The sequence below is a fragment of the Canis lupus genome, chromosome 35 (genome assembly GCF_003254725.2).
Source record: "Canis lupus dingo isolate Sandy chromosome 35, ASM325472v2, whole genome shotgun sequence".
NCBI lineage: Eukaryota > Metazoa > Chordata > Mammalia > Carnivora > Canidae > Canis > Canis lupus.
Window position 1 is genome coordinate 780,500 of NC_064277.1, and position 27,813 is coordinate 808,312.

Sequence of the window (27,813 nt, forward strand, 5' to 3'; positions counted from 1 at the left end):
AAAAACCCAGACACCAAAAATCATTCGATCTCATGTACTCACATGAAGTTACTGGGATGGAGGAGGTTTGCCGGGGTCCCAGAGGCTCCGGAACGGCGTTTAGCCCTCGGCCCCGTGCATAAAGGCCCTCTTCCGTCTTCGGGTTAAGATTCAGTTCCAGAAGTCATGGTCTCACTCAGCCTGAGATGAGTCGGGAGAATATTTGGGGTTGGTAGGGAATTGAGGGATAGATTCTATTCTTCTGCAGTCCCCCGTGATGCTGGCCCTGATCACCAGGGGGAAGTGGAGCGGGGATGAGGGTGAGAGGGAAGGTTGTGTGCAGATCCAAGCCACTGCGGCAAGCTGAACCCCAACCTGAGAAGAGGCCCTAATAAACGGTGGAAGGGTAAGGATGGGAGAGGAGAATGCCGGGACCTACTTCGTGTTCTGAGATCTTCAAAGATTTGCTGTTTATTGAATGGTCCTTTTTTTTGTTTTGTTTTTTTTTGATTTCCTTAGAGGTTGATTTTTTAATGTAAATTTATTTTTTATTGGTGTTCAATTTGCCAACATATAGCATAACACCCAGTGCTCATCCCGTCAAGTGCCCCCCTCAGTGCCCATCACCCAGTCACCCCCATCCCCCCTCCCTCCTCCCCTTCCACCACCCCTAGTTCGTTTCCCAGAGTTAGGAGTCTCTCATGTTCTGTCTCCCTTTCTGATATTTCCCACCCATTTTTTCTCCTTTCCCCTTTATTCCCTTTCATTATTTTTTATATTCCCTGAATGATTGAGAACCATATAATGTTTGTCCTTCTCTGATTGACTTACTTCACTCAGCATAATACCCTCCAGTTCCATCCACGTCAATGCAAATGGTGGGTATTTGTCGTTCCTATTGGCTGAGGAATATTCCATTGTATACATAGACCACAGCTTCTCTATCCATCATCTTTCGATGGACACCGAGGCTCCTTCCACAGTGTGGCTATTGTGGACGTTGCTGCTATAAACATCGGGGTGCAGGTGTCCCGGCGTTTCATTGCATCTATGGAAAGGTCCTTAACCTACTCCAGGCAGCACTAGTCTGGGATCAGGCCACGAGTGGTGAGGTTGTGATTGTCTAAAACTGAAGGGTTTCAGTGCTGCTAATTCCAAGCAGACTTCTCCAAGCCCCGCTGCCTTGTAGCTGTACACGGGGTCCTGCACTGTATGTACTTCTTTGGTTCATTTCCAGCAAATATCTGACCGGGTTTAAAAGTCCTGGGTGCTTAGCATCAAGTATCAAAGGCTTTTATAATAATTAGGTGTGCTCTTATTGTGATGGAGACTATGGGAGAGGGCAATTATATTATACCATATGGTTCCCAGAGCAGAGGCCCTAGGTCAAGGGATGGATTGTTGAACAGCAGGCCCGCGATGTCATGCTTTGCAAAAAAATAAGTTAGGGAATTTAGCACATCATAGGCTCCTCTGGAAAATTCACAGATTTATGGATAGAATAAAAGCTCCCAAGTTCTGCATTGAAGACACACATTTATGACTCTTTCTAAATAGGGAACCACTTTACGTGTGTGCCTGCTGATGCAACACAGGACCTATTAACGTCCCATGGGACTGTATTCTGCTGAATACAGTAATGGACACTCAGAGCAAGGAGGACTCGGGACGGGGGCCTGCTGTCCCTTACTGTCCAGGATGAGCTTCCAGGGTGAGCACCCCGTCAGAGGGATGCTTATGCAACTCGTAAAGCCAAGGAAGCGGTGGTCAAGGAAAGGGTGCCAAACCTGATCTTCTTACCAGATGAGGCTACCTTAGGATAGGTTATTGTGAGAACCCACCCTTGGTAGCTCGGGGATTGCATAGTTTTTTTTTTTTTTTTTAAAGATTTATTTATTTATTATTCATGAGACACAGAGAGAGAGAGAAGGGCAGGGACACAGGCAGAGGGAGAAGCAGGCTCCATGCAGGGAGCCCGACATTACTCCATCCTGGGTCTCCAGGATCACGCCCTGGGCCTAAGGCAGGTGCTAAACTGCTGAGCCCCCCAGGGATCCCCGATTGCATAGTTTTTATGCCTGTTACATCCTCTGTGGTTGTGATGATTCGTGACCTGTTGTAACACCTGAGCAAGGTCAGTATCATAAGGTACAGTTGCTGTGAGATGCCTCATGACCACCTGAATACGTCTTTAGTTATCATGAACTCATTGATTTTCCTTTAGGAAGGACTTTTAAGGAACTTGTGACTTAGTTGATTATAATTAGATTAGCTCTGATGTTCTATTATTTGGGTAGTTTTTAGAAGGTTTTCCCAGCACAGTGTTTGCTGGCAGGGTTTTTATACCCTTTCGAGCAGCCCGATAGAGAGAAATAAAATGAAAGAAATAAAAGGTGGTGTTCCGAGGCCTTAGGAGTGGCGGGGCCTCACCTCGCTACTGGTCATCTAGTGAAGCCAGGTGGTCTTTGCCCTTCCTTGGTGGATGAGACAAGATTTGTTTATCATTTGAACCATAGGACAAGGTAGTCAACCAAGAGAAGGAGGCCCAAAGCCCTAATTCCTGTTTCTCAAGAAGAGTATCTGGAGGAGTCGGTCTTCCGGAATGAAGATCTTAGAAACAATAGGAACTTTGGGGCCTTTATAGTCACTTGGGTCAGCCCTAAACTAGCATCTAAGATTCGGAGGAGCTCTGAGTTCCCTTCCATGCCGGCCGCTCTGTGTTTGATGTAGAAATCCCATCTGACCATAGTCCCGGGGATCACTTGATTCTATCACTGTGTAGACAAAAAGCTGAATTTCAGAGACAGGAAGGGGCCCCCCCATGATTCCACAGTTGGTCTGGGTAGCTTGGTAGGAGCCTGGATCTTCTTTCCCAGGCCAGAGGCTCCTCCAAAGGGCCTTACGGTCTCGGTTCTCTCCTCGCGTGACTGACGTGTCCGAGTCTGCAGGTACTGTTGTAGATGTTGCCGCGTGAACTTTGCAAAGGGTTGTGCCGTCTGTGCCCTTATTGGCAGCATCTGAAAGTTCCTGTTTTACGCTGTCACCAGCGCAGACTTTTATTCTTCATTGCCATTAATTAGCAAAATTTTCGTTTCGTTTTATTTGCTGTGAATGTCACCCTCTCGTTTTGTTGAGTTTCTCGTCCAGATAGTTCTTCCCTCTGAGGGCAGGGAGTGATTGATGGGTTGACTGATTGAACTCCTGCTACATGCCAGGCCCTGGGACAGACGCTGGAGGTAACAGAAGTGATTATTTGCCCTGATGAAGCCCTTAGAGTATGGACAAGATGGATATTGTGGATATTTTATAAATACTACTAATAATTAAGTCCAGTGAAAGAAGAGCTTGGACTCAGGGTAAGCCCTCAGTACTAGGAGTCAAGACTAGGAGGCCGAGGAATCTCAGAGAACGAGGTCCCTCCTCTGTCATATGAATCTAGAGGCATTTGCAGTGGCCAGGCATTTGCCTGGGTTTTGGGAAATAACTGGGAATTTGGAAAATCTGGTGCATTCTGGCCGGGAAGAAGCTGGTAGTGCCAAGGCACGCCTTCTGGTAGAGTCCGGTCTCCACGACAGTCACCCCGTCTCGTTTGAGCCTCCAGAAGCCGAGAGCTCAGCAAGGCAGAAAGCGTTGTCCCGGGTCCTTCATAACATAGTCAGACCTGGGGACCTGTTCACATCACCTGCTAGCAAGAGGCAGGGCCAAGGGGGAAAATGATTGGCACATTTATTAGTTTCAAATAGGAATTAAGACCAGACCTGTAACTAAAATATTTTAAAATATTTAAGCGGCGGGGGGGTGGGGGGGTGGGTGGGTGGGGGGAACAACCCTGTGGTCTGTTCCTATATTGAGGACTCGGTTGAGGGGGTTGCTTGCTTTTGCTGCAGTGTTTCCTCATTTGTGAGCCGAGTCTCCAGTGCCTCCTGATTGCTCCAGATTTGTAGAGTGGTGAAAACTCCTGTCACAAAGACGGTGCTTTTTCATATCAGGAACCCCATATTGTTTATAGGTGCTGAGGAAGTAATATTGAGCAATGAAAGATTTCTCTCTTCCCCTGAAAAAAGAAACAGAACTCTGTCTTTCTAATGTAAAAATTTCAGAGTCTGTTTCATTTTTCATTCTGTGTCTTTAACTAGAGCACCTGCAGGAAACAAAACTATTTTTTTTTTTTTTTTGCGATCAACAAAAACGCTTCGAAAAGTATTCTCATTCCTTCGCTGGACTGATTCTCCAAATAATTTAAATTTTTAAATGATGTGTATTTTAGGACTAAATAGAAAAAAAAAGGCAGTAGTTTACATGCGGATATTCAAACCAGGGTATTGTATGAATACCAGATAGGTTTTTCGAGCTTGAGTTCAGCTTAGATATGTAATCTTTCCATTTTAAGCTGTGGCTTTTATACTTTCAACCACTTAAGTTGTTTTTTTTTTTTTTCCCAAAGAATAAGATGTTTTCATAGAAGGTACTTATTCCTGGTGGTTCTGTTTTATATTTCCTTTATCACTAAAGACTTTTTTTGAGGTGTCCAGGCTCACAAGTTAATTTTGTTAGTTTCAGGTAGAGGCGGCCACGTCTTCTGTTTCTGGTACTTATGGTTATCTACTTATCTGTGCTGCTGTCTTCATTGTCCGCTTATTTTTTATTTTTTTAGATATAGCCAATCCAGAAGTTATTTGGATTAACCCATTTTCTTTTTTTTATATTTTATTTATTTATTTATTATGAGAGAGAGAGAGAGAGAGAGAGAGAGGCAGAGACCCAGGCAGAGGGAGAAGCAGGCTCCACGCAGGGAGCACGACACAGGATTTGATCCCGGGACCCCAGGGTCACGCCCTGGGCTGCAGGCGGCGCTAAACTGCTTCGCCACCCGGGCTGCCCTGCCTGCTTATTTTTGAGGAAACTCTCCCCAGGGTGAGGTGTTCGGTCTGCTTGGACCACAGAGCTAGGAGGCTGAGGGGATCCTCGATGGGCCTTGGTCACCTGCTCGGTGTCTGTCTGGCGACCCGCTCCGTGTCACTACCTCAGAAGTTCAGCTGGTTTCCCAAGTGTGAAGCAAACTAGAACCAAGGTGTTAAATGGCATTTAAAATTTAAGAAACTATGCTTCTTCCACCCTCTGGCCTGCCCAAGCCCTACCCTTCCTCACTGCTCGGCCCTAGCTCTCCTTCTGAGAAAGACACTCCCAGTGCCCTCCAACCTCAGGGCTTCTTCCCTTTTCTCTATAATATGTGTAGTTTGCACTCTTAGCTGGGTTGTGAATTATAAGCATCCGGACAGCTTCTACAGTCTATTGAGTGGCTATTTAACCACTCACTGATGGTGACATCTAGCTCTTGACTGCCAGATCCAGGCTCCGCAGCTGACCTCGGGCCCACGCAGGCAGGTGCCACCTTGGGATTTCTTTGGTGTCCCCCAGCACTCAACCTGGGTCTGGCACCCAGGGGCCCCTCTGCAGGTGCTTACTGACGAACTGAGAGCCACGTGCATTTTCAGCTCCATTCCAAAGTGGGAATCATGTCTTTAGTCATTTGTGGCTCATTGAAGGGTGGTAAAGAAGAGCTGTGCCAAGGATAATTTATTAGCCATGAGTAACAAGTGAAGCCAGAAGATCTGGTTCCGTAATGCAGCCTCCCTTATACACGCTGTTTGTTCTGTTCCTCACTTGTCAGAAGGGTTAGCAAATGCAGATGTACTGGTTTATGGAGCTCCCGGAGACTCTAGTTCGGAATTACCTCTTGCTAAATCATTATCCTGTGACTTTCTGATCTCTTAAGGATCCTTCAGCTGCCTTTAGTTTGCATTAGAAGCTTGGTCCTACAAGGAGGAAAGTACATCTAAGACATAGACAGTGAATGATCAGTTAAAAGATCTGCCACGTGCTTGAAGTGCAGGCAGAGCCGTTGAGGCGTTGTCTCAGATTTCTTTTTTTTTCTTATAAATTTATTTTTCATTGGTGTTCAATTTGCCAACATATAGAATAACACCCAATGCTCATCCCATCAAGTTTCAAGGAGCTTATACCCAGGTCATGAAAAGCTGAGAGAACGTTCAAGTTATGGGGCTTGTATTCTGACTCAGGAGGCAGGTCCTCACTGCCCGGGATCCTCCTTTGGCAGCCACGCAGGCAGACTTGCAGAGTGTCACCCCCAGCTCTGTGCCCATGTCGGTCCTCAGCTCTCAAGACCCAGGGGCCCACCCTGCCCATGATCTTCAAGTCACAGGAGCTATAGGCTGCATCTCCCCCAGCATACTCCTCCTAGGAAGATACATAATTGACGAAAACCACATGTTTCATCTCATACCCACAGAGGTACAGGCAAAATGTTCACTGCAACTCTGTGTAACGGCAAAAAAATTGGAGCCAGCCCACACATTCAGCAGAAGGGTAGTGGTCAATTATGATGCATCCATATTAAGAAATACTCTGCAGCAACTCAAAAATAAGAGGAAGGTTTATATGTAAGCACAGGGAAAAGTTAATTGTTAAGCAAAAGAGGCAAGTAGCAGAATAATATCCACAATATGACCCCATTTATGTAAAACTAAATATCTCTATATATTTCTGTGGGTACATACATACACATGTAAATGCACAGAGAAGGGGCTGGAGGGACCATAGAGATTCCCCACAATGGCAAAGTGGAGTAGGATGGGAAAAGAGGGTAGGAAGGATGAGTTTCACTTTTATCTTTATTTTTATTTATTTTTCACAATAGAGTATTTTCATAATTTCTCTTTGAGTGAAGAGAGGTATGGAAGGCAGGCCAGCAGGGGTGGGGGAGGGGGGTGTCTGTAGTAGTGATGGGGACATTGCATTTGGACGTTCAGGTTTGGCCACACTGGGTTCTGTGCCAACAGTGTTCCCTGTGGATTCATACACACGTGTTTGATGTTAGACGTGCTACATCTATGTTGTCCACGATCAGGGGCTGTAAACCATTCACTTGAGTTATCTTAATCTCCAAAGGGAGAGGATAGCCCAAGACGGACCTTTCAATTGTCTAGATTTTATTTTTAGCATCAGTTATCTTCCACTTGATTATTTCAGTTAAATAAGTTTATTTCCTTTCCTAAGATTCACAGGTTCCTTAGAGATGCAGCTGAGGCACTGGGCAAGATTTCCTACTCGGATTAGCCACCGTGTCCAACGTGGACGATCTTAGTTGTTTTATTGGCATCGCAAAAAGCATCACACTATCCTATTGCTAATGAAGTCTGGGACCTTTGAAAATCAATCATCGTTTGACCATGGTTTTCAGATTGGCAATATTTTCCAGTGAACCCCAGTTGTTTTCACCTCTCTAAGAAAGTCTCTTTGATGCCACCCGAGTATCAGTGGTATCTCCCATACCAAAGGCTTGCAGCAGCTTTCATATGTTGAGGTAAATTTGTTTGAAGCCAACCCCAGACTTAAATAGAAATGACTCAAATAGAAATGATCATGGTAGGTATCGAAAACTGTCTAGTAATCGCTCTTTCTTGAATCAAGCTGTATCTGAGGTCTGCGTGTGTGGGCAGTCAAGTGCATAATATAGCTCCGTCTGGCTGCTGACCCTTCTGTGATAAGCTCACTTGCAAATGGGGTTCTAAACCCAGAATTCCAGCATGAATGGACCAAAAGGGACTGGAAATAGTCTAGTACTTCATTGATTCTAGAGAGGAAGCAGTGCTTCTTTTGTCTCTAAATAAAAGATACTCGTGTTCACCTTTCTTGTCTCTTGGCCTTCTAGAGCACCCTGCATCTCAGGCCCACGCGGACCTTCTCTTTAGCACTCATGCTTACGGACCAGCATCTCCACAGAACTGAACACTTCTACAAAACATTCCTGCTAAACTTTTCTCTAAGTCAAGTCCCAATTTCTCTTTTTCTTTCTTTTCTTTACCTTTCCTTTTTTTTTTTTTTTTTTTTTTTAGCATTTCCTGAGTGCCGCCTCTCGTCCATCTTGCCCTGACTCCCCTGTGCGATCAAGTACTGAGCACGTTGTGTGCCGAGTGCTGTGTTTCTGAAGTGGGCTTGCCTTATTTGCATCCCTCCTTTTCCTCAATGGAAATGCACCAGTGGCAAGATCCACCAGCATCTCCAAACCAACATCTCAGGAAAAGCACGTAGCACCTGGTGTCCCCCTGTGCTTCCGCTGGAGTGTGTGCACTGATACAACCACATAAATTGCTTGTAAATGCTGGAGCATAGGGTCGAAGCTCTGACCTTCTATACAAGATCTTCAGCCTCATGGACTGGGGAATTTGGGGAAGACTTTATAAAGAGGCGTGTTTAGGCAGCTTGTAGGACTAGTATGGTTTGGTTCAAGGGGGAGGCATGCCTTAGCGCGGAGCAGCCCTTCCGGGCTGGTCAGGAAGGGGGAAATAAGCCCTGGAGCCCAGAAGATGCGTGGAGTTGGCTGATTATAGAGTGGAGAAGGTGGTCAGCATGGTGGGGTAAGGGTGGGGCCGTATTCAGTTCTCCTTTTGGCTAAATTAGGAGTTATTCCTTCAGCTTCAGCAGATGTTTACTTACCTTGTAGCAAGGATTGGGGATAAAATACAAAGAGAAGCAAGATGGGGCTCAGTGTTCAGAAGAGACAAGCACAGAAATCCTTACAACAGGGCAAGGCCGCGGCTTGAGATAGCAGAGATGAGAGTCTCTAGGGCACCGGGAGAAAATGGCCAACCCAACCAGGTCAGGCAACCCGACCTCCTTTGCCAAGGAGGTGACACTCCAGTGTGGTCTCAAAGGGGCGACAGGTTGGCCAGGGACTGATGGTGAGCACAGCCAGTTGGAGCGGGGAGTGGGATTCCAGGTAGGAAGGCGGCACATGCAAGGGCTCCGGGCGTGCAGAGGCATCAGGTGTGCAAAAGCAAGGCATGTTCTGGGGCCCATGAAGGTCCAACCAGAGACAGTGGCCAGGCTGGGGGGGCAGGTTCAGAGCAGGCTGGAAGGCTTTTCCTTGTCGGGCTGAGGAGCCTCAGCTTTATCTGTGAAGCAGGGACTCAAAAAAGATTTATGGACCAAGTCGGGAGACAGATTTGGATTGTGTTTCCAGGGTTTTGACCAGGGAACAGGACCAATGAGGGTGATGGGTATGAAGCACCCGGTTAGGAAGCTCTTATAACAATCCCCTTCAGAAGTGATGATGGTTTGAGCCTGGACACTGAAAGTGGGATTTTTTTTTCTACAAGAGTGCTTTCCATAGAGCGACACAGCAAGGTTAAAAATCAAAGGATGGGGAAAGATTTTCCCGTATAAATGAACCAAAAGAAAGACGGAATAGCAATATTTTTTATCAGACAAAGTACAATTGAAAGCAAAAGAATGGAACCAGAGTAAGGAGGAACTAAATAAATGAAAAAAAAAAAAAAAAAAGGAACAATCTGTAGAGAAGTCACAGTAGCCGTGAACTGGTAGGTGTCCCATAGAACAGCCCCGAAGTATGGAAAGTAGTTTCTCAGGTGGAATGAATCAGAATTCAGGTGGGAGGAGTGGAGCAGGGGAGAAGTTGGGGATGCCTGAGAGCGCGGCCTGGCTGGAAGGGCAGCTGTGGCACCCATGGGTGGACGGGAACACTCGGGGAGACTGAGCTGGAGTTGAGGGCAGCCAGGCAAGGTCCAGGTGAGCTGCCATGTGGTGTCCCCAGGCCTTCAGAGCATGTGTGCAGGGCTCCAGGGCGAGGGCCAGGCCACAGGTGCAGATTCCAGCAGCATCACTGCATGCTTGTGGCTAAGTCTTTGCAGTTGAACAAAAACCCTGCAAGAAAAGGTGTCTGCAGCTGAAGTTGGAGGCTAGAGGAGGAGCAGCGTCCTGGGAGCTGGAAGCATCGGCCGTGATGTGGCCTCGCACATGCTCCCCCATGAGCATAGGCTCCCATTGGGCCCGCAGGTCATGTGGGGTGGATTTGTCTCCATTTTATTCACCCCTTGATGGGTACAGTCCTTGGGGCTCCCCTTGGGGGCTCCCCAGGGCCCAAGGGGCTGGAGACAAGGGGCTGTGGTGCGGGGGTAATGTAGTGGAATGCTGGCCCCCCCTGGAAGCACCTGCCCCCCCACGCCCCCAGGCGGGGCTACGCAGCCCTCGAATCCGAATTGGAGCTTCGTGCCCCACTGTCTGCGCCCCGGCCTCCCTGCTGGGGCCCGGGGTGTTCAGGCGCCGTCAGGGTCCAGGACGGGCAGCATCCCACCCCCCCAGGCCCTGGCCGGGCTCCTGACCCTGAAGCCGGTGGCAACTTGGTGAGGCATCCCCGTCTACACCCGGCTCAGCTCGCTCGTGCTGTCAGGGGGCAGGTTGCGACCTCGCGGGCTTTGCGGGGCCTGATCTGCGGACGGCGGGTGGCAGCAGGTGGGCTGGTCAGGGGGCCTGGGGGGGCCTGGAGGGGAGGGGGGGCCCTGAAGGGGAGGGTGGGGACCTGGAGGGGAAGGGGCCCTGGAAGGTGGGGGACCTGGAGGGGAGGGAGGGGGGGCCCTGGAGGGTGGGAGATCTGGAGGGTGAGGTGGGGCCCTGCAGGGGAGGGAGGGGGCCCTGGAGGGCAGGAGACCTGGAGGGTGGGGTGGGGGCCCTGCAGGGGAGGGAGGGGGACCTGGAGTGTGGGGGCCCTAGAGGGGAGGGAGGGGGCCCTGGAGGGGACAGTGTGCTGGAGGAGGGACTGACACACACACGGGGGCGGCCTAGGAGCCTGGGTGGGGAGTCCTAAGCACCCCAGGGCCCGCCAGGTTGCCTGGGTGGCCGCGGGGCCGAGCACCAGGGCGGGGACCCTGGGTCTTCACACGGGCGTCATGCACAGGCTGTCGCTGCGGGTCCCTCCTGCCCGGGCTCGGCCTCCCGTCGTGACCCGAGGCATCCGTCACCCTGATCGCCAAGCGACTGGGTCTGCAGCGGTGGCTCCAAGTGGCCCTGCTTCCCTGGGTCGTGGCCAGGAGGTCGGGGCCTGAGCCAAGACGGAAACCGCAGGGGGCCTGGTGGCCGGGAGCTGGCGAGGCCGGCCTGTCCCCTCACCTGTCCCCCGGCCTGTCCCCTCACCTGTCCCCCAGCCTGTCCTCGACTGTCCCCTTACCTGTCCCCTGACTTATCCCCCAGCCTGTCTTTGCCTGTCCCCCTGGCTGTGCCCTGGCCTGTCCCTCAGCCTGTCCTCAACTGTCCCCTGGCCTGTCCTTGCCTGTCCCCCGGCCTGTCCCCTGGCCTGTCCTCGCCTGTCCCCCTGGCCTGTGCCCCAGCCTGTTCCCCGGCCTGTCCTCGCCTGTCCCCCTGGCCTGTCCCCTGGCCTGTCCTTGACTGTCCCCTCTCCTGTCCTCCAGCCTGTCCCCCGGCCTGTCCCCTGACCTGTCCCCCAGCCTGTCCCTTGGCCTGTCCCTTCCCTGCGGCCACGCTGGCCCGGGACACCGGGCGCTGACCATGTCCAGTTAGCCACGCAGTGCAGGGGCCGCAGCAAAAATAAGCCTGTGGGCCTCATGTGTTGAGCTGCCGAGTCAGATGGCTGTCGTCTTTTGAGTCACCTGAAAGAAGCCGACAGGTGGCCGAGGCTGCTCATTTGCATTTGCCCCCACAAATCAAGCCAAGGCCTCAATCTTGTCTCCACACTCCGACCCCGCCCTCCGCGCCCCCTGACAACCTGGGTGCCTGCAAGTCGTGATTTGCCGCAGTGGCTCCTAAATTTAGCGGGTGCGGGAAGAGGGGGGCCGGGGACCCCGCGCTGTCCCCTGCAGGTGCCCCCCATGCCGGCGACCCGAGGCCAGGCCCGCGCCTCCGTACTCACTGCTGCCGCGCCCTGCTGGCCTCCAGGCCCGAGGCCGGACGTTTCCCGAGGTGACCTTCCTGCCGCGATGCCCCTGGGCTACACTTTCCCCTTTAAGCAGTGTCACTGGCAGCACATGAATACTAACTAACTAACTAACTAACTAACTAACTAACTCACTAACTAACTAAGAACAAAAAGTGTCATTGGCTCTGCGAGAATCCCCAAGCGGAGAAGAAGGGTGACCCCAAGGCAGCGCGGGGGCTGCTTGGCATCTGGGCGCACAGGCCGGGGGACCTTGGGGTGCTCCCTCCGGACTGAGACACCCCATGAAGACGCGACTTGATAAAGGGGAACAAGGTGGTCACACCCGCCGTGGGCACCCGAGGTCGAGTCCAGGCCAGCGGTTCCGTGTCCCGGGCTGTGACCTTCAGGAGTGTGGCCGCCCTAATTGTTTCAGTTCAGTGGCCTTCAGGTTCATACGGAGGCTCACAAGTAGCCAGATTCGTGGGAAAGAGAGTGACCCGGGGGGTCCCAAGGCCCGGGCGGGCTTGACGGGACCCAGCGTCTACCGGGTGCAGAGTTTCCAGTCGGGAAGCAGGAAAAGCTCTAGAGAGGGTGGTGCTGGTTAGAATGTGAACACACACGACGCCACTGAACTGCATGCTTAAAAAAATGGTTTAAAAATGGCAAATTTTATGTAGACTTGACTACGATAAAATAAAGAGCGGAGGGACTGTCTCAAGTGGGAGAGCCTTGGCCTTCTGCAGCGGGTGTGAGCTGTGGCCTCGCTTCCGAGCAGGTGTGGGCCGATCTGAACCGAATGGCTTTTTAAATTTTGTTTCTTTTTTGAAGTCAGATTTTTGTTTTGTTTTGTTTTTTGTTTTTGTTTTTTGTGATTGGGTGAATGAAGCCTTAAGGGGATCTCCAACGGGCTTTGCCCGATTCATTCATGGGCATCAGATGATCAGTGTTAGAGTTCCACGGGTAGGACCTGCAGAGGCCACGCCATCGTGCCCCCTGGCCCCCTGATGCCTCAGAAATGCCACAATCAAAGAAAATCAAAAATCCAAAAATCAAAAAAAATGTCACCTCCTTCGCGCCCCCATGTTGCTGCTAGTATTGGGTCGGAACAGGATGAGGTCTTGGTCTCCGAGGTCTCTAATCCGGTCATTTTTATTAGCCGCTAAAATAACTTTTCCATCGCATGGATCCACTGGTTCTGGACTCCCGCGAACTCCGTCTCCTCCTCCTGTGTCCTCGGAGGTCGTGGGTGAGTCCTTGCAGAAAACGGTTATGTTCTAGAGCCACCTCGGGTGGCCTTCCTGAGAGAGAGGACAGACCCTGGAGGGCTTCATCTTTCTTTTCTTTAGGAAAGTAGAAGGTCAGCGAGGTTTCTCAGAAGCCTCACACTCACGTTTCAGAAAGAAAAGAACAGTGATTTTTAGAAATTGTACTTGAAACAAGCGAGAGTTGGGTCTCTTCATGAGTCCCGAAATCAGAATCTTGGGCCTGCTTTTCAAGCACTTGCCTACGTATCGTTTTAAGTGTAATCTTTAGTTTCAGCCCCAAAGAAAGGCAAAAACCTTACTTTTGGTGGTTACTGTGCTTGTTGAAACAGAAAACAGAAAAATATTAGAACTTTTGAGAATATGGACTTAGAAAGCTTTTAAACTTTGTTCAAGAAGGATCTCTGAGATACTTTCTAGACTTTCTTCTCAGTCAATTGATGTCTGCTGTTTCTTTCAAAACTGCACACAGAAAGCTTTCTTTGGATGATTTCATTGAAGTCTAACCGCTTTCCTGTATTTTCCTAATGTTTTTTCCACACTCTGTAGTCCTGATGGAGGGGTTGCTTGTTATTATTAATAGTGAGTGTATATGCAGTCGGGGTAAATATGAGGCTTTTTCTTAATTCTTTGCCCTTTTCTTCCCTCTGGTCCACGTCTTATCAGTATTTTTTTATATTTTTAAAAAAGATTTTATTTATTTATTCATGAGAGACACAGAGAGAGGCAGAGACACAGGCAGAGGGAGAAGCAGGCTCCATGCAGGGAGCCCGATGCGGGACTCGATCCCAGGACTCCAGGGTCACGCCTTGAGCCAAAGGCAGATGTTCAACCACTGAGCCACGCAGGTGCCCTGGGTCCATCTCTTTATTTAGGATTAATTTCTAGGAGTGGAAGCTCTGGGTCCAAACCCAGAATATTGTGAATTTTAATTGATATTGCTAACTTAAACTCTAAAAAAGGTTATAGTAATTTACAAGGCAAAAAAAAAATGCTATTTCCTTGGATACCTTAACAATCTGCATCTTTGCTAACATGATGGGTAAAATGTGTTTTAATTTTCATTTTTTTAATTCAGTGAAGTTTAGTTTCCATATTCATAATTTTGGTTTCTAGCATTATCCACTTTCAATTCATTTTATCAGTATTAATAGCATTCTCGGGATGCCCTAGGCCGTTCAAAAATGCCACGTAGTCAAAGGAAATCACTGCATTTGCTTTGTCCCTCCTAGAAATCATGACAATCTTAAAGCGTAGGCTGAGCCCGTTTCCCTTAACTAAACTGGGTTTGATATTCTCGGGCCAGGCGCCTAAATTGAAAATGTGCAACTTGACACTTACCAGCTCTGTGGAAGTTTAATGCTAATTGGCCTTTCACCAATCATTTTTTATTTTTTTGAAACAACATGGAAAACATTGAATTTTATGTATTTAATAATTATATTTCAAAGAAGAAGATAGTTTTAGTTTTATGGGTTTTTTTTTTTTAGTTGTAGACGTAATATGTAGGAGTAAATATCACATAGCAAATGCTATAGTAATAGAAACATTGCTGTTATTCTTTTTTTAATTCCAGTATCGTTACCACCCAGTGTTATATTAGTTTCAGGTGCACAATATAGTGATCCAACAACTCTATACATTACTCAGTGCTCGTCATGACAACTGTTCTTTTTCACCCCCTTCACCTATTTCACCCATTCCCGCACCTACCTGCCCTCTGTGTTATTATTATTACTTGGGAATTTTTCAGAGCGTTCTAGAATTTTGCTCTAGAATGAGATGTTACTTTTTTTTTTTTTTTTTTTTTTTTTTGCTTCATCTGCTATGCTTTCTGTAATTTAGCTAAACACATCCTACCCCGTGTCTCTGTCTCTACAAAGCTCAACATTAGAGAATGGTCTTTTGGGGGGAAATCCATTAATGCTAGGATACTTTCAAGTCTATCCAGCCTGTAGCACCGAGGTCCCTAGTGCTGTCAGCACTCTTGTTGCTTTCTGAATTAGTAATTAACTGCCATGAATTGTACACATGTGCAGGCATCTCAAGACTTTTTCAGGTACTCTGTGTTCTGCAGCCTGTGGCCTCCAAGAGATAGACTTTTCATGCTTTGTTAATGACTAAGCCAAGATAAATAGACGTTCTTGGGCGGCGAGCAGCTGAAACTTTGGGGCAGTTTTGAGTCTTTTCTTTACCGTATTTGCATAGTTTGTTCCCTTCTTATTGTAGATCACGGTGAGCTGATTCTTACCCACGTCCCCTTGGTGTGGACGGGCAGGAGAGCGATGTGTGGGGCATGTGCATGCAGTGTGCCCCTCCTACGGCGTGGTTAGCTCAGCCCCCTTGTCGTTAACGGTCCCCGGGTTAAGGCATGGGCACTTTATGGTATTTTTCTGCCCCTGCGCTTGTTCTATAGTGTGATCTTCACGTTCACTGGTTTTCAGCTTGTTCAACAGATATTTAGTGTTCCTACGTGCCCAGGTTATTGTTGTTATTGCTGGTCTACTTTTGAGAGAACATGATGTTGTGTTTTATATTTTCTCTGTCCTTCCTTAACAGTAGGGGATCCCCAAACTTGTGGCTGAGAGCTACTTTGTTCCTCCTTAGAAGCTTCACAGATGGGAAGCTGTAGCTGCCGCATGCCCATTCCAGTTAGTGAGGGTGAGGGGCCCCGCATGGCCAAGAGTTGCCTCCTCACCATCTCCGGGCGTGGAGGGAGAGACCCTCTGCCATGTTCTTGCATTTTGCTCCTGCCATCATCCCTTTTTTTTTTTTTTTTTTTTTTTTGCATAAGGCACCAAAAAGGGGACTGTGACTCCCACTCAGGGAGCACCTGAAGGAAGTGAAGTGCCTTCCAGTCACACTGCTGTTGACATTTATGGTCAATGCCTTTAATAAGCTTAGGGCTATTTAGCCTCCCTTTCTGTCTATTGTCTTCCTTTCCTTTGTTTTTGTTTTTGTTTTTTTTCTCTTTCCTCCCATCATATGATCAGCTGATTTTAGATTCTGTTAGAATTAAGTGGCTGTCAGCATGCACGACAGGCAGGTGTTTTTATCCCCTGTGAGAGGAGACCCACCTCGGCATCCTTGACTGATTGAGGCTGCTCAGGCTGACGGGCACGGTGAAGGGAAGGTGGAAATCTGAGAATCCTTCCCATCCTCCTGGAAGTACTGGTCTAAAAGAGGTTGGAGGAAGTGTGTGGGAGGAACGGATTTCATAAGCTTCTGGGTCTGATCCATGGCCAACTCTCACTTGAGAGTAAACGAGAAAAGTAAATGAGTCATTCCAACGACTGATATATGAAATTATCAGTTCGTGTATCTAGACCGATAGGCTGGCTTGGCCTTGATGGAGGGACGGAGTGAAATTACTTATTTTTACAGTATCGTTTCCTTTTCCATTTCCTTTGCTTTTAAATCACTGCCTTAATACCTCCCTGGAGGCGCGTTAGGACCTCAGACAATATTCCTCGATAGTCCCAGCAGAGCACAGTGCCCCGAGCCCAGCTCAAGGCCGAGACGGAAGGAGGCAGTTAGGGACGGCGAGGTGAAGGCCGGATGAGGGACGCTTCTCTCTGGACTTTACCCTGGGCACGCGCGAGGCTGTTTGGCTCAGGCGAAGTATTCTCACGTGGACAAGCAGTGGTGAAACCCATCTTCCTCAAGAGCCTTTGTTGGAAGACGTAATGATTGGCGCAAAGCTGGAGAAAAAATACATGCATGTGAATTAAGCAGGAAAAATGTCTTTTTTTTTTTCCTGACTTCTTATAATCCTGGGGGACAGGGAGGGGACTCTTAGTTACGGACAGCCGATTGCACTCTGCGCCAGTTCAAGCAGGGAGGGGTTTGTTCAGAGATAGCTGAGACCTCAAGGTCTCCCAGAAGAGCTAGAGAAACAGGCTTTCGGCTGAAGTTAAAGAGCAGCACTGAGACCACATCGCACAAGTGGTGAGAGCCGCTGCCACGTCTGCCCCCAGAACCACCTGCCTCTGCTGCCACCTGCGCCTCCAAGCAGGTGCTCGTTACCCATCTGACTCTTCCCATGTCCTGTTTCCAAATCCACCCCAGTGAGGCGTGTCAGGTGATGAAACTAGGTCCCGAGTCTACACCCTAAAAGCAAAGGAGGTTGAGAAATGTTGTTTATACGGATTCTGTGTTGGAAAAGTAGGATTCACAATGTCAGGAATTACCAAAATGTGGAGGTCCAAAGGGTTCGGGGCAGCCACAAGTGTAGCTGTTCCTTACAAGACCACATTAGTACATACCACACAGAAATGTCTCACGATAGGAATTAACCTTTAAATTTTAATGATCACGATAAGAATTGACCTTAAAATTTTAATGATCAACTGCCAAAAACCCAAATAATTCTAGCAAAGTTATTTTATGACTTTATTTGCCGAGGGACTCATGATAGTTTCTATATGTCTGTATATTTCCCCGTCATTTACTCTCTTAGGTTGGTTATTTTTTCAGGGTTTCTTGTGTTTCCTCTCCTACTTATTATCCATGACGTGGCAGCAAGACCCTAGGAGCTTAGGCTGTCAAAGGAGGAGGGGCTTTAAAAATGGTTCATCTGAGTCCTCACAGAACCACATTCTTTTACAGAGGTTGCAGAGATTTCTAGATTTTGTATTTTATATGACATCGAAGACCTTTGGAACTACAGTTTAAATCCCTCTGAAGTAAAAACAGCCAGGCTTTTTTTTTTTTTTTTTTAATTATTTCTTTACCTGAGAGGGCACAGGCCATGGGCGGGGGGAGGGACAGAGGGACAAGTAGAGTCCCTGGTTAGTGGGAGCCCAGCACGGGGCTGCATCCCAGGACCCTGAGGTCACAACCGGAGATGTCAGACACTTAACTGACTGAGCCATTCAGGTGCCCCCCAACAGCCAGGTGTCTAGAGGGGCACCTGGGTGGCTCCACTGGTTAAGCGTCTGCCTTCGGGCTGGGGTGGTGATCCCGGGGTCCCCGCTGGGTGAGGGGGGGCGGGAGGGCTGCTTCCCCTTCCCCCTCCGCTGCTCCTCCTGCTTGTGCTCTCTCTCTCTCTGTCGATAAATAAAATCTTAAATTTATCATGGGTTTTTGTAGCATGCATTTACACAGACTTTTTTTTTTTTTTACAAATTTTTATGGAGCCCTATATAAAGTTCATTTTTGTTTTCAAATCAGGCCATCCTTTAAAAAAATGTATTAGTTCGGTACACAGACCTTTACTCTTTTGAAGAGCAAGCAAAATAAAGTACTTTGAGTGTGTAAAGTTCCTATTAATGCATCAGTGAAGTTGTAACTCTCCAATTATTAAATTTGATATTGAAAACTCTAATAACACGATAATTTTTAGTCATCGTGTTAAGGTTTTTACTAACAGTGCTTCCTTTTTGGCCACTCAGGATCTTAAGTGAAATAGATTTTTAAAGTGTTGAATATGTAAACAAGCATCTGAGGGGATAGTTTTGAAACTTGTTGGCACTTACTGGAAAGCACTCAGTTATTTAACTTTTTTGATAAACCTATCTAAACCTACAAGCCGTTTGCAAGCCAGAGCATGAATATCTGTATGCGTGGTCACGGAAAATAACCAGGAACCTTAATTAAAGAGTTTTTTCCCGGTTCCTTGGCAACAAAGGATGAGTGAAAAACTTCTCCTTTTTACTTTTTATTTTTTGACCTGAGTAAATAGTTCCTTTAAATTGTTTTCTCCACTAAGTATCATCTTTTATTTTTTATTTTATTATTTTATTTTATTTTATTTTATTTTATTTTATTTTATTTTATTTTATTTTATTATTTTATCATTCTACAGGGAGTTAAATACCTGTGCATTCCAGCAGCGGATTCACCATCTCAGAACCTGTAAGTTGTTTTTTTTTTTCCTATATTTTTCGGAGATATTAAAAATGAATAAAGGACAGTAAGGTCAAATAAGGAAAGGGCCATGGAGTCATCAGAACCAGTGGGTCCCTTGATGCCACGTGCGAGTCTGTGCTGCCAACTTAGGCAGAACTGCAGCTGGAGACACACTTTTTGTTTGCCCGTCCTTCATCTAGACAACACTGACTGAGGGGATGTGTACAGGATGAGCCTAATTTTTAAAAAGCACTGGGTGTTATTCTATATGCTGGCAAATTGAACACCAATAAAAAATAAATTTGTAAGTAAAAATAAATAAATAAGTAAATAAGTAAATAAATAAATAAATAATAAAAAAAAATAAAAAGGATGATGTAAGCCAAACCTCTGGCATGTTCATCCTCTCTCTAGAAGCAAAACCTTAAAGAAGCGAATGGGTTTTGTCTAGGGCAGCAGTGTCCAGTAGAAATAGAGTATGAACCACCAACATAAGCCATGCAAGTAATTTTAAATGTTGTAGAAGCCAACTTGAAAAAGAGTAAAAAGGTAGAGGTGATGATGATAATTTTAGTAATATGTTTTATTTAACCCAATGCATCCAAAATACTGTCATTTCAACATGTGCCCCATATAAAACAAAACTGAGGGTTTTTTTTTTTACATCCTTTTTTTCATATCATGTCTTCAAAATCTGTTTTTTTATACTTAGAGCACGTCTCAGTTTGGACCGGCTTCCTTTTAAGTGCTCAGCAGCTGCCTGGGACTAGTGGCCACGAAATGGGAAAGCATACTTCTAAAACCTGTTTGAGTTGAATGAATAGGTCTCTCTGGCTTAGGAAGCTTCAGTCCTCTGTCTCCGCACAGCTGAGTGCACCTCTGATATCCTTATAAAGAGAAATTCATAACTGCCGTCCTTTCCGGAACACAGCAATGGTACGGAGGCCCGTGGGGTCAGGCTTTAGCAGAACCGGGACTGGGCTTTGGAGACCCACGGCAGTCACAGCTTTAACACTCTGGACTCTGGGTCCAGAAGTGACCTAGAAAGACCATGATATGGGGTAAAGTCTTACTGAGGCGTGGATTTGAGCCTTGCAAGGCTGAGAAGCTGGGGCAGGAATAAAGTACTGAGCCGTTCGGTGCATACCCTGGACGCCGGCTGCTGCTCCGGGCCGGCCTTGGGCTTCCATTGCACGTCAGACACAACGACCTTGCTAGAATGATCTGTTACTGCATCTCATCAGGGAAGTTTTAAGCTATGGTGGCGTTTGTGAATTTGGGAGTCTGCAGACTTGTCAGGATTCACCCTTCACGCTTCTTAACCTCGGTTGCCCACAAATCCTACCTATGGGAATTACAGGCCACAGAATCTTACGTTTAGTTTCCTCATTGTCCAGCATCTCTGAAAACTATCGACTGTTGGAACATGAGGCAATTTTGAATTTCCATTGCTGGAGAGCAGTTTCCATTGCTGAAATCACAGATTATGCAACAATTTTGTGAGAAAACCTGTTTGGAAAAAAAAAAATGGGGCTAGAGTCAGATGGATTGAAGTGGGGAAGGATGTGGGGGGTGTGGTAGGGGACAGGGGGTAGGTGGTATAGGGTTAGACCAGGAAAGGGTGGGGGTAGGTTGGAAGCAGGACAGGTACGTTCTATGCAAGGCCCGTTTTTCACGTTGACTCTCCATATTTCACAGAAAAAGTCATCAGTCTGTAAGATTGAGGATGGTAGGGGAAATATTTCAGTAGGATTACGAGGAAAACAGTAGTAGCCTGGGTCTAGGAGGAGAAGAAGCACCAGAGGACTTCCTTGGTTACTAGTCGTGTCAAGAAACAGAAGTGGTTGGAAGGGCATGGTGTATACGGAAGGAAGTGAGCCACTGCCTTTCACAGCAATCTTCTGCCCGTGTTTTGGTGGCTATTTTTAGAACGGTTGCTTTGCTCTTATCTCAAACTGAAATTCTAAGATACTGTTGAACTTGTCAATGCCTCTTTGGAGGAATCAGATCGTACCACATTCTGGGCGTTTGCTGTCAGGGAAGGTGGCCACGCAGACTTGATTGCCTCTGGGATTTTTTCAGCTTTGCCAAGAGCCAAGTGCCAGGCTTGGTGTCCAGTACAACGACTGACTTAGCAAAAGAAGAATGAGCGCTGAGCAGTCCTGCGCTATATAAACAAGGAAGCAGTCGACCTTGATGTTAAATACCTTAACTTGGGAACTTGCCGCATCTACCTTCAGCAAGTCATTTAAACCCACCTGAACTTCGGTTCCCTCATTAAAAAATGGGTAGGAAATATCAGAAAGGGAGACAGAACATGAAGAGTCCTAATTCTGGGAAACGAACTAGGGGTGGTGGAAGGGGAGGAGGGTGGGGGGTGGGGGTGAATGGGTGATGGGCACTGAGGGGGGCACTTGACGGGATGAGCACTGGGTGTTATGCTATATGTTGGCAAATTGAGCACCAATAAAAAATAAATTTATTATTAATAAATAAATAAATAAATAAATAAATAAATAAATAAATAAAATAAAAAATGCCTGCCTTCAGGACTTTTGGAGATCAGATCACATATAGGAGAGTGTTCCCTATGAACATGAAGCACTTTTGAAAATAAGAGTATAAAAAAAAAAAGAAAATAAGAGTATACTTTTACTCTCTTCAAAGTGCATTAATGTGCGTTGAGAGTGACGACAGGAGACAGTTGAAATAATAAGTTTGGGTGTTCAGGAGGCCCATTTCCGTGGAAGATTTGGGATATTTGCTTACATGGAAAGGCCAGAGTGATAGGCGATGTAGCAGCTGTTTGTCCCAAGTTGCAGCGTCTCATGGGTCAGTTCAGATCTTTTGGCAAAAGCAATCCAAACACGGTCACCTTGGGTCCAGGCAACTAGCCCATGAGATTTGAATTTGTTTTCTCCCAACCCAAATATGTGCAGGGGCCTCGTTAAGATGTGTGATTTGCCTTCCCTCACATCTTGGTGAAAGCGTAGTGTGGGGATTCCAGTAGGTGGTTATAGTGAGGCTGACGACAGAAAGAAATTGAGGAGAATGAGCCACTGCTGCTATTTTGAGTGAAGTCCCACAGCAGCACGACCTCTCTTTCAGCTGGAAAATAAGGTCAAGGCTCCTGGGGTCCTGGGATCAAGTCCTGCATCAGCCTCCCCTCAGGGAGCCTGCTTCTGTCTCCGCCTCTCTCTGTGCGTCTCTTATGATTAAAATAAATAAAATCACCCAGTCGCCCCCACCCCCCCCCGCCCTCCTCCCCTTCCACCACCCCCAGTTCGCTTCCCAGAGTTAGTAGTCTCTCATGTTCTGTCTCCTTTTCTGATATTTCCCACTTATTTTTTCTCCTTTCCCCTTTATTCCCTTTCACTATTTTTTTATATTCCCCAAATGAATGAGCACTGGGTGTTATTTTATGTTGACAAATTGAACACCAATAAAAAAATAAATTTATTTAAAAAAAGTAAATAAAATCTTAAAAAAAATTCATTTAGAAAGTAAAGTCAAGACCATAACTCCATCGAAAGGCAGAAACGCTGGCAGGCTCCTGTGGGGAGTTATGCTTGTAGGCACGCACGTGATCCTTTAAGGAAAGTTTTAGTCTGAATCCATTCGTAAAGCACATCTCATGCATACATAAGGATTGGGGCGCAGGAACGTCCGTGATTTCATAAATATTTCTTGCTCTACTGAAGCAAACGGAAATCGTGGAATTGAGTTTGGAATATGAGTATACTGTGTATATTACGGATCAAACCCCGAAGTAGCTTGAGTTTCTCTTTACCTGCTGCAGACGTTTTATTGGAAACATAACGCGCATCTTTTTTTTATAAATTTATTTTTTATTGGTGTTCAATTTGCCAACATATAGCATAACACCCAGTGCTCATCCCGTCAAGTGCCCCCCTCAGTGCCCGTCACCCATTCACCCCCAACCCCTGCCCTCCTCCCCTTCCATCACCCCTAGTTCGTTTCCCAGAGTTAGGGGTCTCTCATGCATAACATGCCTCTTAACAGTGAGCATCCTTCATGATAGAAGGAGATTCTCAGCCATTGGCAAGTGGCTAATACGTGACTCGGTTTATATGACCCATCGCACTTCAGGTAGCCTGTGCGTGATAGCATGCACCAAACATCAGGAACACATAGGCTGACGTGAACCTCCACTTTCTGTACCATCAACCAGTGTAGACGGTCAAGAGACACTCTTTTTTTTTTTTTTGTCCTTTAAGAGACAAATACTCTTAATGCCCTGGCTGACAAAAGCAAGAGAAACCACGTCTGTCACTTGCAATCGATGCTCTGGGTAACTCGGACTAGTAGAACCAGTGGTCCTTTAGCCACTTTTAATTCCTGATGCCTGAGCATTCTTATATTTAATGACAAAATAAATTCTAGAGAACGTGCGTCACTCTTTTAAACTTACAGATTTTTAGTTATTTCCAGCTTACATTTTAAGGGCTCATATCTCAAATCATTCCCCGTTGATCCTTACGCCAACAGGAATTCTTGCCAAGTCTGCTCAGTACGAGGTTTGTGATCTTTGAAACCAACTGCTTTCACTTGGTGTTCAATGGCTGTAAACTGCCCAGAAAGGTCAATTTTTCTGTCTTGGCTTTAATCCTCACAAACTCCCCCTCTGATCTTCCAGGAACTTAAAATGCAGAAACCTCGTTGAGATAACATTAACACGCTGAAAATTTTAGCTCATTTCCCCCAACCACCTTGCCTTTCAAAGTCAGGAAATGTGAAAGTTCAAGTTCTCAGAGCCATACGAACACCACAGACCCAGGCTGGTGTGTTTTGCATGATTTGTCACAATTAGAGGCATCCTGGAGTTTATATCAAGTGCACACGCTACGTGTTCTCTGGCCGATATGAGGTGAGCCGGTGAAGTCAGGCTTTTAGAAACACTTGCTTTTGCTTTCTCTCTCTACGTTCTTGCACAAGTCACGTTAACCTCACTTTTCTCATCTGTAAAATATGTACCACATACAATTGTTGTAGTATTAGCTTCAATAAGTGAAAGTGCCTTTAATGAGCTCTCGGCATTTCCAAAAATAAGGTTATATTTGTTGTCTGTCCGAGGAAAGGAGTATCGATGTGTTTTGAGGGTGAATTACCGGATGTACGGTAGCTCACGTATTCATTCTTATTCTAATATTGATTAGATTGGTATTTTGTATTTTAGACGTTGTTAAGGGAATAACTGGGCTTTTAAAAAAAAATATTCTTCGGTCGAGTCCAGGAGAGGCTGATCTGTGCTGTGGAGTGGGTAGAAACGAGCCTTTGTAATGTTCAGTGGTTTTAGTGCCGAGCAGATCTCTACATTTCTTGAGGTTTTGTGGGGAGAAGAGGTATTAGCAATACAGTGACCTTATATTTAAAGTATCAGTAAAACCTCCTTGTTTTATTCTCTCTCTCTCTGTCTTTCTGGGCATGATTTCTTCCGTTTAGCTGATGCCTTCTGTACATCCAGCTTGCTCTTTCTCTCATTTACGGTTTTCTTTGCTTTAATCATTAAAAAGCGATTTTGCAAGATCAATTTTCTTTGCTTTAATCATTAGAAAGCAATTTTGCAAGATCAAAATGAGGTAGACCCTTGGAGGTAGGCCCTTGGAGGTAAACCCTTGGAGGTAGACCCTTGGAGGTAGGCCCTTGGAGGTAGACTCTTGGAGGTAGACCCTTGGAGGTGGGCCCTTGGAGGTGGGCCCTTGGAGGTAGACCCTTGGAGGTAGGCCCTTGGAGGTAGGCCCTTGGAGGTGGGCCCTTGGAGGTAGACCCTTAGAGGTAGACCCTTGGAGGTGGGCCCTTGGAGGTAGACCCTTGGAGGTGGGCTCTTGGAGGTAGACCCTTGGAGGTAGGCCCTTGGAGGTGGGCCCTTGGAGGTAGACCCTTGGAGGTAAGCCCTTGGAGGTGGGCCCTTGGAGGTAGACCCTTGGAGGTGGGCCCTTGGAGGTAGACCCTTGGAGGTAGACCCTTGGAGGTGGGCCCTTGGAGGTGGGCCCTTGGAGGTAGACCCTTGGAGGTAGGCCCTTGGAGGTGGGCCCTTGGAGGTAGATCCTTGGAGGTAGACCCTTGGAGGTGGGCCCTTGGAGGTAGACCCTTGGAGGTAGGCCCTTGGAGGTAGGCCCTTGGAGGTGGGCCCTTGGAGGTAGACCCTTGGAGGTGGGCCCTTGGAGGTAGACCCTTGGAGGTGGGCCTTTGGAAGTAGACCCTTGGAGGTAGGCCCTTGGAGGTAGACCCTTGGAGGTGGGCCCTTGGAGGTAGACCCTTGGAGGTGGGCCCTTGGAGGTAGACTCTTGGAGGTGGGCCCTTGGAGGTAGACCCTTGGAGGTAGGCTCTTGGAGGTAGACCCTTGGAGGTAGGCCCTTGGAGGTAGACCCTTGGAGGTAGACCCTTGGAGGTAGGCCCTTGGAGGTAGACCCTTGGAGGTGGGCCCTTGGAGGTGGGCCCTTGGAGGTAGACCCTTGGAGGTAGGCCCTTGGAGGTGGGCCCTTGGAGGTAGACCCTTGGAGGTAGACCCTTGGAGGTGGGCCCTTGGAGGTAGACCCTTGGAGGTAGGCCCTTGGAGGTAGACCCTTGGAGGTGGGCCCTTGGAGGTAGACTCTTGGAGGTGGGCCCTTGGAGGTAGACCCTTGGAGGTGGGCCCTTGGAGGTGGGCCCTTGGAGGTAGACCCTTGGAGGTGGGCCCTTGGAGGTAGACCCTTGGAGGTAGGCCCTTGGAGGTAGACCCTTGGAGGTAGACTCTTGGAGGTGGGCCCTTGGAGGTAGACCCTTGGAGGTAGACTCTTGGAGGTGGGCCCTTGGAGGTAGACCCTTGGAGGTAGACCCTTGGAGGTGGGCCCTTGGAGGTAGACCCTTGGAGGTAGAGGCCCTTGCAGCTGTGATCCTATTTCCAGACAGATGGGTCCTCACTTGAGCATGTGCACACACACACACGTGCACACGCTCACACGTGCCTCCCGAGGACCTTGCAGCCCGTAGAAATAGGCAGGAAAGGTCCACTGAGTGTCTCATCAGAGCTCACCTACTTTTTGGCCTTGCACGGTGTCCTCCTTGTTCTGCCAGCATTCAGCTGTTCCTTGTGAAAGGATGTGACAGTGGAGGAGAAAGCAGGTTTTGTTGGGTTTGTTTCTACAGTGACCCTATGTGGCAAAGTGGAAAGCACAATACACACCACGTGTGTGCTTTAATTTCCCCCGATTAAAAAAAGAAAAATGTTCAAGTGTGGGAAATATAAAGGGTGGGAAGTCGTTGACGTGGACGTGTACACCGGCGCCCGCTTCGTGCTGCGTGGGCCCTCCTGCCTCCCGGGGGAGGTGAGGCTTCCCGGTGCTGGGGGGGCCTGGGGCCTGCCGAGTCCGCCCAGGGGAGGCAGCGGTGTGATCCGAACCCGCCTTCCAGAGCCCAGGCTCCCTGGCTCAGGTGTCACATCCCACCCGATGTTTTTTTTTTAACCTTTAAGCGTTCCTTTCTCAGGAGTTAAAAATCTAAGAGTGCTTTGCCTTTCCTGTCCTTCCTTCCTTGCCTTCGTGTGCAACACATGGGCGCGCCTGCACACGCACACAGGCGTACACACACGTCTGTGTCGGGGTCTCCCGGCCCTCGCTGTCAGCACGGCCTGGTCGGATGTGCTGGCCTTGGGGTAAGCGCGGCCACCCCGAAGGCAGGTGGCCAGGCCCCCGGGCCCCTGGGTCCCTGCTCAGACGTGCGGAGTCCTCCTCGCACAGGGCCTCCCCCGGTCCCACAGGGCAGGTCACGGCCTCCAGATTTGCAGTCTGGGAACAAGCTCAGGCCGTGGGCACCGCGGCTGGCCTTTGCCAGATGCCACCCGCATCCCTTCCGTGCCCTCGCCGACGGCCGGGGACGTCGGGTTAGGGTGCAGGGAGGCGGGGGCTCTGCAGGAGGGGCGGGCGGGGACGGGCGGGGACGGGTGTGCCCTGCGGCCCCTCTTCCCACCCGCGCAGCCGGGGAGGCGGGACAGGTGCAGCCGGAGGAGCCCCGCGGGCGTCGCCCCCAGAGCCCCCCGCTCGCCCTCCGTGCGGAAGGGCAGGGGCAGAGCGGGAGCAGGAATGGGGAACCTGCGCTCATTGAAACAGGCTGTGGTGGGCTGGCGCCTGGGAGTGGCTTCTGCCTTGCGCCGCGTTGGGCAACCGGGCGGCCCGCGGGTATTTCCTGCCGAGGAGGAGGCAGCCGGACCGGGCCTGTGTCATCGGCTTCCCTGGAAGCAGCCCCGGCCCTGCCGCACACGGCTCTACCTGGAGGCGGCGTCTCTAGGCTCGGCTGCCTGCTGCGGCCTCGTGCCCTGTGTCCGGGAGTCAGGGGCCGTGGGGGCCCCACCGTCCCTCGGCCCAGCCCGGGCCCTGCGGCTGCCGCCCTGACGGAGGGGACGGGCCGCGGGGCCGCGGGGGGAGCACCTCCCGGGCTCCCGGGCCCTCCACACCACAGCCCCGGCTCCGCAGGCCCACGGCCGCCCTGCTGACCCCGCGCCCATGCGCTCTGGCCCGGGGGACAGCGCTGCACGTGGGCCCCAGGGGCCCCGACGGCACTTAGGGCGCAGGTGTCACGGCGCGTGTGGTTTGGTGGAAAAGCCAGAGAGGGGAGGTGGTCCCCACGCCCGGGGCTCGGTCAGGCCTCGTCTGCCGTCGCCTTGCCAGAGCCTGCCGAGCCGCCGGCGCCTGGGCCTGCCGAGTCGTTCATCTGCAGGTTGTTTGTCCTTCCCGGTGCGTGTCCTCCCACACTGTGTGTCCTTCCACACCGGGGCGCGGAGCCTCGCAGCTCGACGTGAGGACCGGAACTGAGATGGAGCGTGGCCCTCGGCGCCACTCGCCCATTTTCCCCGGCTGTCCCGGTGTTTGCTGTCACCCCGCAGACGGCACCGGGCTGGGGGGAGCGGGGCCCTGCTTGCTGGTGTTCCCGGTCGTGGGCAAGGGTCCTCGGGCCTGGGCCAGGACACTGGGGGCT

General features: G+C 48.9%; 1 protein-coding gene across 4 annotated transcripts in view; it reads left to right on the top strand.

Moving 5' to 3' along the window:
* The window catches only part of DUSP22 (dual specificity phosphatase 22), a 56,261-nt gene that overhangs the window by 22,608 nt on the left and 5,840 nt on the right, over nt 1-27,813 (top strand). For 2 of the 4 annotated variants that reach the window (XM_025446436.3, XM_025446445.3), the window contains exon 4: nt 18,797-18,846. The exons of 1 other annotated variant lie outside the window; for it this stretch is intronic. In XM_025446436.3, coding sequence (XP_025302221.1) covers nt 18,797-18,846 — 50 coding nt within the window. Of the gene's footprint in view, nt 1-12,893; nt 12,975-18,796; nt 18,847-27,813 lie in introns of those variants that run through there. One more of the 4 variants, XM_035710538.2, reaches the window with a different exon arrangement.